Genomic DNA, 11231 nt, shown 5'->3' with positions numbered 1-11231 from the left:
TTCAAAATCTCTCTTTTTTTTTTTTTTTTTTTTTTTTTTTTTTTTTTTTTTTAGAAAAATTGTTAAGAAAAACAATTTAATATGTTGCATTACTGGTGTCAACTTTTTGGTAAACTGTATTCTAATCTGTCTCCGATGTCAATCGAACCCTTTAATAGATTTAAATATGATGCATATGTATGAGCATGTTAGTGAGATGTGAAGTGTCTTCCATTTCATACCTTCCCATTATATTGTTACCATTTATATTCTGGGCCTGTTTTTTATTAGAATTATTATTATTTCCTAAAAGAAGAAATGCAACTGTTTACCCGTTCATGGAAATCAAGGGAGAGAAGTGTCCGTATTACTTGTTATTTTTGTAATTTATTAGTAACCCATTGTAGTACCAATTTACTGAATTGTTTTACCATCACAAATGTCACTGGCCTTCAGTAAGCGTTACAGACGAACTGAAAGGAGGATCGCTGTACTAAAGAACAAGAAACAATTCTTTTATAGAAATACATCAGCTTTAGGTGTAAATCTAGCAGAAAACAATAAAAGCATGTCTCGTGTGCTCTTTGTAAGCCTCCAAAATGCACAGCTTGAAACCCTGTTCCTTCAGGATTATTAAAAGAAACTGCATAAATAAACAAATGCGGTTTTATATATATATATAAATATATATATATATATATATATATATATATATATTGTTGAATGTTTCTGAGGTGCTGCCTGTCTATAGCAATCCTCTGTGACCATGGACTGTTAAGAGTTTGCATACGCTGAAAATGAGCTACACATCTTTTGTTACTTTTTTATAAATTTGAGTGTGAAAGAAGGTGGAAAAAAAAATAAATAAAAAAGCCTCTGGATGGATCAGTTAAATATTCGGGGATGGTGCTTTGTATAGTTATAGAATATTGTTCATATATGTGGGTCACTGACTGTCATTTATTTTTAATTTAATTAGATTTGAAAGAAAAAAAATACAATTTGCACACACACACACTATATAATGGCTGTACATAATAGGCAACAAATATATATATTTACCAAACTCTTTATAGACTGAATGATTATATGTTTCATTTAAATCTGGTGCACACATAAAGATCTCTTCGTCTTCTCTTCTTTTAACATTTTTTATTTGTATAGTTAAATAGACCTCCAGATGGACTGGATGCCCTGTTGATTTTAGGCTTTGAGAGGGTCGTTCCTTTACAGCATGATTTACTAGCAACACTTTTAACTTTCATAGCTGACCAGTGCAATTTGCTAAATGTAACACACACTATCATTTTTTGTAAGAGTGTTTTATTTTTGTGTGTAATTAGATCTGATTAAACGTGCCTTCCTGATGGGATCACTGTGGGTGCCTGCTTCTGTATGACTGTCCAAATAATCCATAAAATATATTGTTTTTTTCATTGATATATCAACCAACCATTTCAGTGATTGAGTTAAAGAGGGGATCATTTCGATCACTGTGATTCTGTGTTTTAATGGGTTACATCTTTGATGCATCATGTATTTACCATATTCTTGCAAACTTGATTGCAGATGCATTAGGTTCAATAGTGTGGCAAAAGAGTATCACAGTGCTTCACAATCCTTTTGTGACACCAAGGTGGGGCTGTTAAGCATCATCTTGGAACAAAGGTGGCAGATGCCCCTATTAGAATAAGAAAGAATTTGTTCTTACTCTCTTGAAAAGTGGGGGTAGGTGAAAATATTCCCCTTTTAACAAGTTTTCTAGGTGTCAGACTCAGTTTGACCAAATCTAAAGACAGTATGGGAACTTTTCACTACATAGAAGTGTACTCCATTACTTAAATTACCAGTCACAAGTTTGAACATTCATGCCATGTTTTTACTTTCTACACACATTTGAGTCATCAAAACTATGAAATAACACATGGAAAGTTTTAAAATACCAAAAAAGCTTAAACGTATTTGAACTATGATATATTTGAGCCTTTTCTTTATCTAGATTGCAGCTCCTGCTTTGTTCATTCTCTCAAACAGCTATAATGATTAATGATGAATAAATGATTTTAGAAATCTATATTTTTCCACAAAACCGGAAGAAAAAAAACGCTTTGGAATTTGTTGTCCTAAAACCTCGAATAGAATTAGCATTTTCAAACCACTGGAGAATCTCATAGGTTTCTAAACTAGCAGTTTTGCGTTTATAAATAAGATAAATGTATAAATAACTCTGTGGTTATGGCTTATTAGATCCAAAGGCAAAATTTAGCGTTGTCATAGTACTGTTCACTAATGCAAAAAAGTGCGATCATACTGCCATTTTCGGGGGCGGGGGCATGTACCATGGTATTATTTTCAGTTCAATATAAATACAATGAGATATTAATATGTATTACCATCATCTGATACCACTATCTTATCATAGGATTCAAGAACAGCCATTTAAGCACCAAACGCGCATGCGCGGCGCCCGGACGTCACAAAGACGTCAGCGGTTTTCCAGAAGTCACTTCCTCTTCCTATAAAATCCGTCGAGTTCACGCTGCGCTCGACGTTCACAAGCACCATCTCTGCGCGATACTGAAGTAAAAACGTCCGATTATTTAATTTTTAATTTATAATTTCAGAGTACAATATGCCTGGATATTCAGACAGAGACCGCGGTCGTGACAGAGGGTAAGATGGTTGTTTTTTTTTCCGATGGAAGAATTGTGATAATTTCGAATATTAATCGATGCGATTTTCGTAATTAAGTGGCCGTTGATCGATTGTTTTTACCGACGAAGCGAGTTGTTTCGCCGTCGTGTTTGTTGTGAGATTAAGTTTAATCGAGGGTGTTAGGGTATTTGGCGGAGGAGTAGGTGCGTATCCGTTTACACGACAGAAATCGTGCGGAAAAAAGTGTCTGTTATTCTAACGTGTAAAACACTTCTTAAACGTCGAAAAAGTCACGTTTAATTGGAATTCAACATCAATTTCGTCGATTTATGTCGTTTAAAGGCCTCGTCGGCCCATGTGGCTGTGAAATTGTAAAATGCCGGCCGGGTTTTTCCTCTTTGTCTCCTGCCGGTAGGAAATAAAATGGCAGCGACGTTAAACGTGGCGCAGACAAGAACTCCCGATGTGAATCGAAACCTGAGCTTTTGTCATCTATTATTCAGACCTTTTGAGTTTTGCTTAAGTGACCTTTTGTTGTTTTTGTTTGAGGATGGGTACATTAGTACATGTACCATGTTTTTTTAGACGCGTTAAACCAATGATATGCGACATAGCTGTATAGTGTATTTATCCAAAATGTAATGACAATGCCATCCGACACGTTACTGTACTATGATGCTACCAATGTTTTGGATTGTAAGTGTTTTACACATAATTTCTTTGTTTTTTTGGGGGGCCCTTTAATGTTGTTCCCACCAAACCTCTTAAATGGTGTGAATCACACTTGAAGTGCAGTGTTAGTACCGTGGCAATGCCGATATTACGTTACTTTTGACCTATATACACAGAAATGCTGGCCAACTAATTGTCATTGAGCCTCAATATTCTAAAATGTCTGGTTTATCTACTAATAGTTACAGCAGTGGTCCCCCACGCTTTGGAGGCAGCAGAGGTGGACCTCCTCAGGGCAAGAAGTTTGGGAATCCCGGTGAGCGTCTGCGGAAAAAACACTGGAACCTAGATGAGCTCCCCAAGTTTGAGAAGAACTTCTACCAGGAGCATCCTGAAGTTGCTCGGAGGTCACCTGTAAGTATACTCACAATGCAGTTGGGAGTGTGTGGGTTTTCTGTTTCTTGTCATCTCGAGTTTTTAAAGATGTGTTGTCTTTTTTTATTTATTTTTTTTTAAATGTTATTATTATTATTTTTTTTTATTATTGCAGCAAGATGTTGAACACTACAGGAGAAGCAAGGAGATCACAGTGAAGGGTAGAGACTGTCCCAAACCCATTGTGAAGTTCCATGAAGCGAACTTTCCAAGTAGGTTAATCACAGTGTTTCATTTTAAAATTGAATATGGAGCACTGCAATGTTAAACTGTTTGTTGCTTTTTTTTTTTTTTTAAGATTACGTGATGGATGTGATCAGTAAACAGAACTGGACTGATCCAACTCCCATCCAAGCTCAGGGGTGGCCAGTTGCACTCTGGAAAAACGCTCGCGGTATGATGCTTTTCAACCATCCTAGTGTAAACTGTCTGGCTGTGACTCATTTGAACTGGTTTTAATTAATCTCCCCCCCCCCCCCAAGTATCTGCTTCCTGCTGTTGTTCACATAAACCACCAACCATTCCTGGAGCGTGGAGACGGTCCCATTGTGAGTTCAACATCCTGTCAAATATAAATCTCAATCTTTGTCTTAAAATCAGCGGTTTAATCAGATGGTTTTCATCCCTTTAGTGCTTGGTGTTGGCTCCCACCCGTGAATTGGCGCAGCAGGTCCAGCAGGTGGCGGCAGAGTACGGCAAAGCTTCTCGTCTCAAGTCCACCTGCATCTATGGAGGTGCTCCCAAAGGACCACAGATCCGGGACCTGGAAAGGGGTAGGAGTGGAGCAAAGCTCGAATCTCTTTGAAATGCTTTTTTAGTTGTGTGGTAAATGTCTGACTTTTCCATCGCTCCATCTCAGGTGTCGAGATTTGCATCGCCACACCCGGAAGACTTATCGATTTCCTTGAAGCTGGAAAGACAAATCTGGGCAGATGCACATATCTTGTGCTTGACGAAGCTGACAGGATGCTTGACATGGGGTTTGAACCTCAGATTCGAAAAATCTTGGACCAAATTAGAGTATGCATTGTTTTCGTTGAGTTAAACAATTCAAATGTGCTGTTTCTTTACAGATGTTGCCTCCAGAGGACTAGGTTTGTTATTCCTTAATCTGTCCTTTATCACTTCATATTGTGTTTACTATACTATACAGTTCTGCCGTTTCCTTTTAACTGCTGTGCCTTTCTGAGCCCCTCTCACCTGAAGGTGGAGTCTTGGAGGCAGGACCTTGGCATGACGCGTCCAGGTTCAGCAGAAGGGGGTAAGGAGCTCCTCTGTGGAGTTCTACTTGTCTGCCAGCCAATCAAATTGCATTCAGAGGTGTTCGGAGCTCTGTGATTGGGGTGTAATCCAAGGGGCGGCATACCACGGAGGAGTGCGGTGCCGTTGAGTGGTTGCACTTGCGTCCTGCTCTCGCGCAACAGCTTGACCTGTTGAACTTTTAAGTTTAAGGACTGGGGGTTTTCTCCAAAGGAAGTGTGCTTTATGAAAATTTAGGCGGTTTTCTGTCGAGAGCAGTTGCTTTAGTCTACATGCCTCCACACTGAATGCGATTACCCGGCTGGTCGATGTGTGCCCTCCTTTTGCTGGCTTCAGTCATGTCGAGTCCTGCCAAAGAGAGTCATATTTTTCTTTCAAGTGAGCACCGGTTGGTTGGAAATCTTGCGTCAGCCTTAAATTTAAGACCCTTAATCGGTCTCGTTTTTGAGCGAGTTGTCTTGGCAAGATGCAGCAGTTTGTCCTGTCGCTTTTAATAGAGGACATTGTAAATTGTCATTTGGATCCTTAAAGTCCTGATTTTTTTTTTTTTTTAAACCATCCTTTCCTCAGCATGGTAAGTCGATGACCTATCGTTCATTGTTTCCCTTGCTAACGCCTCCTATCCTCGCTGCTATGGCGGTGTGCACCCGCACTCCTCTACTCCTGCCATGGCGCGTCCGTTTTCTCTTAACAGATGTGGAGGACGTCAAATTTGTCATTAACTATGACTACCCCAACAATTCCGAGGACTACATTCACCGCATTGGCCGTACGGCTCGCAGTCAGAAAACCGGCACTGCCTACACTTTCTTTACGCCCAACAACATGAAACAGGCTCACGACCTCGTCTCGGTCCTCCGCGAGGCCAACCAAGCCATAAACCCCAAGCTCATCCAAATGGCCGAAGACAGAGGAGGTAAATCCAATTGGTGAGATACAAGAGCTGTGCTTTACCCTCAGCCAGTTTTGTCCTTCATAATCTCTCTTTAAGGGTATGGCTTTTTTTTACTTGGTTCTGATCTGTTTGTGAATCCCGGGTTAACTCCGGTTTCTCTTCCAGGTCGTTCAAGGGGAGGTCGAGGTGGAGGGTATAGGGATGACCGTCGGGATCGCCACTCTGGCGGCAGGCGGGACTTCAACAGCTACGGCCAGGACAACCACAACGGTGACTCTTATGGGCAGAAGAAGGTGTTTGGAAACAAAACTCAAAACGGATCTAGCGGTTACAATAGTGGCAGCAGTAGTAGCTTTAGCGGGGGTTACAGCAATAACGGACAGGGTAACTTCGGTAATCAGTCTGGTGGGTACGGAAACCAAGGTTATCAGAACCAGCAGTTTGCTCCCAACCAAGGGGCTGTCCAGAACGGCATGAACCACCCTCCACCGTTCCCCTTCAACCCCCAACAGATGCCACAGTCCATGCCGTTCCCCATGGCCCCACCTGCGTTCCCTCAGTAAACCCGGTTTCATTTGCTAATCTAAATCTTTAACTGTTCCGTTATTGTAACTTTATTTCTTCAGAGCAGGTTGTAAAATGTACATGCCGTCACAAGCGTCCCAGAGTCTGCTGTGCAGGATTTTTTTTCCTCCCTCCCTCCCTTTTTACGTTAGATGTATCTTTTTTTCTTTTTTTTTTAGTAACTTAAAGTTATTTTGTACTATAGAGTAATAAGGATCAACACTTGTAAAAATGTCGCGGGCCATTCATGGCCATTGCATGGTCCTCAAATAAAATATTAAAAGTGGCTTTTGTGTCTGTCTGTTTGTGAGTAGAAGTTGCAGCTACTAATTCTGAATATGAATGCATCTTTTGCTTTCTTATGTGTATTCTATCAATGCAGGAGAGCAAAGAGACTTCTGTGTTTTGGTAATTATAACTGTTCAGTGGGTGCTGAATGCAAAGGAACTGATGTTGAATATTATTGGAATGAAGCCTTTTAAATGCATCTTTAAAATCACTTGTTTATAGTAATGGCACCAATCTTAAGTGGCTATTAAAGTTTACTCGATTCTGTTATGTACTGTATACTTGTATTGATTGTTTAACATGTATTTCTCTACTGGGTCATTAAAAAATGACTTGCAAAGAGCTTTTAACTCCTCTCTATCTTCAGTTCACAAAAACAAATCTTACAGACACTAAAATGTAAGCGTCACAGAAGTCTTATACTAGGGGGTGGCCAGGGATTTTTTTTCTTCCTCGATCTATCTTTCTGTCCTCTGTGTATTCAAAGTACAATTATTTATTTATTTTTTACAATTACTTCAAAATTAGTTTTGATTAGCTATTTTTTCTACAATTACTAACTTTTATTGTTCTGTAATATACATTTCAGCTACCTGTCTCATATATTTTTTTGCTTATTTTGCACCATTTTCATTGTTGGCAGCAATATGCAAATGTTTGGCACCAGCTGAGTGTTTGGCCATGCAGGTCAGACCAGAGGAGGGCATTGATGAGCTGCAGGTATATTTAAAAGTGTGGAAAGAGACATTCAGATCAAGTGAAAATCAGTGAAATACAAGTGGCCATCAATGACCTAAGAAAACAGACTATGTATATTGTGTCACTTATATTAACTTACATATAGCACACCTGCTTCAATTTTGTGGGCATTTTTTATAATCATGGTATTTTTCTACCCCAGGCCTTCATTTATTTTCAGCCCCGTCAAGAAGCTATAACATTTTAACAACATTACACTATTCTGTATAATGTTGATAATTTTTGTTTTTGAAGGATCTACACTAAAAAGGTTGATTGCTGTTGCATGGTGTTTAATAAAATATTTAAAATGACTTTTTGTATCTGTCCATTCATAGCTGCAACGTACAGCTCACAAGTCACATCTAATGTTTTAATCAGCTGAAGGCACATTAATCTTACGTATATTACAGGAAATCAAATGGATTCTTGTTTTTGGTAATTATAACTATTCAGTGTACACTGAATGCAAAGGAACTGATTTTAATAGTTCTCTATTTTTAGAGTTATAATTACCAAAATTAACTTGTTGACTACTTAAAACAATCATCTTTTTTAAAGACTGAATTTACATGTGAACTACAGCTCATTGTTTGCACTCTATTCAAAGTAATAAGCATGCCTCACATTTTTAATGCATCACATATTAGCAAAGATACATACACATCTATTAAATGTTTAATAAGGAATGCACAGGATAAGTGGCCTGGCCTTTGTCCTGGTCAGTCTTACTTTTTTAATGCATCACACATTAGCTGACTCACGTACATCACAAAAAAAAAAGCGCACACACACACACAAGGTACCTCAAGGACCTAAGAAAACAGACTATATTATTACTATATGTATATTGTGTCACTAAATATTAACTTGCATATAACATAGTGCACCTGCTTAAATTTTGTGGGCATTTTTTGTAATCATGGTATTTTTTCTACCCCAAGCCTTCATTTATTTTCAGCCCCCTCAAGAATACTGGTTACTATGGTTACTATTATTTTTATTATTATTAGTTGTAGTAGTGCAAATGGCATTAGTATTATTACTGCTAACTATACAATTACTGCAATTATTATCATTCTCCCTCTTCCTTGTCCGCCAGCCCCCTTCCCTCTTCCAGTCTTGAGGTAGGCCTAATTAGTTTATTATTTTTATTGTCATTATCAATGCCATTATTACTCGTTTCTACTATTGTTTTATCTATTATATTTTTATAGATATACCTTATTTATTCATTCTTTTATGTATATGTTAAGTATTATTATTGTTGTTGTTGTTGTTATTATTATTATTGGTTGTTCTTACTATCTAATACTTTTATAGAAACTCTTAGGTTGCTATGCTTGCACCCCTACACCTAGATACACACACACACACCTGCTCACTTACAGATGGATTTTGTTGCCTGTTGTATGTATGTATGTTTGTTTGACCTTGGTATTTTGTATTGTGCACATGTGTACAGTGTGTGTAGTGCAAACTGTGAAAGCAATGTGTTTGGGGGCTTTGAAACATCTCTGCCCAGGGCACATCAACGTCACAGGCTAGTTTTTGGCAAGCCAATAAAACACACCGAAACAACTGAGACATAAAGAGGGAGAAACAGAGCTAAGGAGAGAGTGGGTGTGGGTTCAAATATAATTTACCCATAAAAGTCACGCTATATATATATATATATATATAATATATACATAGGGACTTGCTATTAGAAGTATACAAGGCTATTTCTTCATATGAGAATAAGTAAAAATGTCAGGGTCCTTTAAATGCAAACTTAACGATCCTTGTACCGGAAGTGGCGTAACCGGAAGACAAACCGACACTTCTATGACGGTGTTTTCCATTGTGACTTCGCTATTCGCTGATGCGGTATCTAAGCGAAGATTTTTGCTTTTCGTAGTGGTATGTTTCGTAAAGATGGTGAGTAAAGTTACCGTATTTCAATTCCACAATAAAAACACGAAGTTTTTGTAAACTATGGCCATTTAGGCGATCTTAATGTAATGTGACTTGCTAACCGTTTACCAGCGTCTTCGATTAAACGTAGAATCCAACCGATCACAGATCAGTTTCACACCTCAGTACTGTTGTTATCACAAACACGCGGAGGATCGCGAATGACTGTCAGCGAATATAATGAACGCTTTTTAACTAGCAAAAGTCTGTACGTTTCAACATATCATTAAGATATGAAGTATAAAATATTTACATTTAAAGTGAGCGTAATTATGTAGCTTCACAGTCTTAATACGCGTACAGAGGCTTTTATGTATCTTCCTGTATTGTTTTCCTCTTCCCAGACTCATCTGCACACAGTCTGTCAGCTATAGCCAAAGTATATATACATTAAGCCGTAATCGAAGAGATGGATGACATCCAGGAGAACTCAGAGCCAGGCAGTACTCTTTACAGTCCCTGTTTGGAGCCAGACACACCGGATTCCCTGAATAATGCCTGTCTGTTGAATGACAGTGACCCCCTGTTTGAAGACCTTGGACACTTCCATGAATTTTCTTCCACTTTTGTTCCCGAGACCCCTAGGTACCATTTCTTTTGTAAATATTGATATGAATTATTTGTGTTTTTGCTATGTAGTAGTAAACAGTTCATAATAATGAGCAATGACAAGAATTTGTCCTCAATTTACAGCCCCCTGACTCACAGAAGAAAACGTAATTTCCTGAAAGATAGCGACAGAAATGTGGTAAGAGAAAAAGGGCAGAATGCAATACTATATTGCAACTCTATTTCTGTATTATGCATGCAGTATACACAGTATAAGAATTTCCTGTGTGCACAGAATACTTGGTTGTCCTGCTACATTTCCTAAAATGTGCAGTATGCATACTGTGGAATAGTTACCCATAATGCGGTGGGCTTGACCTTTCATTTACAGTGCTTACAAGAAATCTCAAGTATTATGAAATGGAAAAACAATCACTTTTATATATTATATAATATGCCAAAAAACTATTATTTCTAAAATGTAAGAAAGTGTTTTTTTTTTAATTAACAATCAATATATATATATATATATATATATATATATAGGCCTATATAAAACACCTGTCAGGAGAGTTTTGTCTGACATCTGGACATGCCTAGTAGTTAATGTCATGATGGTACTGTGTTTTATCATAGAATTATGTCAAATAACTTGCACTGCTGCACAACTATTAACTTTTTACCACAACAAGAATAGCAATGTACAGTGAAAGAATTGCAAGATTCACTAGTCATTACTTTTATAGATAATTGCAACACATTTTAACAATAAGTTTATTAACAATACAATAAAATACGAAAATTCAAATATTTTTCTATTAAATTATTAATATGCATTGCTTGACCATCTGTTTTGAGAAATCATATTTTTATTCCCATTCGAAAATGAATCTCGCATCACTACCGAAACCTTGCTGCTTGTACAGGTGATATGGCCGTTAGCAGCACGAAAAACAAAACTTTGATTCAAATTCTGAACGGATTATATTTAGCCTAGAAAGTGCGCGAATAGCCCTTACTTAATAATGACTAAAGAGGTGTCACTTCGGTTCGCAAACTCACAAAGTTCCTTTTACAGTGAGACTGAATTCTAAATTGTTCATAGAATTCTAAAATGTTGATTTGTTCTATTTTTTTTATGTATATACATTAGGGCTGTCAAAATGGCTGAAAAACGAAATTAGATTTTTTTAACTTAAATATTATCAATATTCGAATTATATTCGAATTTAAAAGGCAT

General features: G+C 37.6%; 1 protein-coding gene and 1 long non-coding RNA gene across 2 annotated transcripts; both read left to right on the top strand.

Annotated features, from left to right (window-relative positions):
* The first annotated feature begins 2486 nt into the window (after window positions 1–2486).
* LOC107695114 (probable ATP-dependent RNA helicase DDX5) lies at window positions 2487–6746 on the top strand. The gene is made up of 10 exons (XM_016494921.1): window positions 2487–2652; window positions 3549–3720; window positions 3857–3953; window positions 4040–4176; window positions 4224–4289; window positions 4373–4514; window positions 4601–4835; window positions 4932–5002; window positions 5540–5917; window positions 6062–6746. Exons 1-10 carry the CDS (start codon window positions 2612–2614, stop codon window positions 6457–6459), a joined length of 1737 nt encoding a protein of 578 aa, XP_016350407.1. The 5' UTR covers window positions 2487–2611; the 3' UTR covers window positions 6460–6746.
* A 2527-nt stretch (window positions 6747–9273) lies between these two features.
* LOC107695121 (uncharacterized) lies at window positions 9274–10199 on the top strand. The gene is made up of 3 exons (XR_001634960.1): window positions 9274–9406; window positions 9787–10027; window positions 10136–10199. It is a non-coding gene; the product is annotated as an uncharacterized LOC107695121 (long non-coding RNA).
* The last annotated feature ends 1032 nt before the right edge of the window (window positions 10200–11231 follow it).

This window comes from Sinocyclocheilus anshuiensis, unplaced genomic scaffold, assembly GCF_001515605.1.
Source record: "Sinocyclocheilus anshuiensis isolate Anshui unplaced genomic scaffold, SAMN03320099.WGS_v1.1 scaffold434, whole genome shotgun sequence".
NCBI lineage: Eukaryota > Metazoa > Chordata > Actinopteri > Cypriniformes > Cyprinidae > Sinocyclocheilus > Sinocyclocheilus anshuiensis.
The sequence above is the reverse complement of the archived record's forward strand: the minus strand, read 5'-3'. Positions and strand labels throughout refer to the sequence as shown.

What these genes read in the sequence shown, in the direction of transcription:
- LOC107695114 (XM_016494921.1), top strand. Translation starts at nt 2,612, where the DNA reads ATGCCTGGATATTCAGACAGAGACCGCGGTCGTGACAGAGG. An exon ending in AAGTTGCTCGGAGGTCACCT is followed by an intron (nt 3,721 to 3,856) that starts GTAAGTATACTC and finishes TTATTATTGCAG; the next exon opens with CAAGATGTTGAACACTACAG. An exon ending in CCATGAAGCGAACTTTCCAA is followed by an intron (nt 3,954 to 4,039) that starts GTAGGTTAATCA and finishes TTTTTTTTTAAG; the next exon opens with ATTACGTGATGGATGTGATC.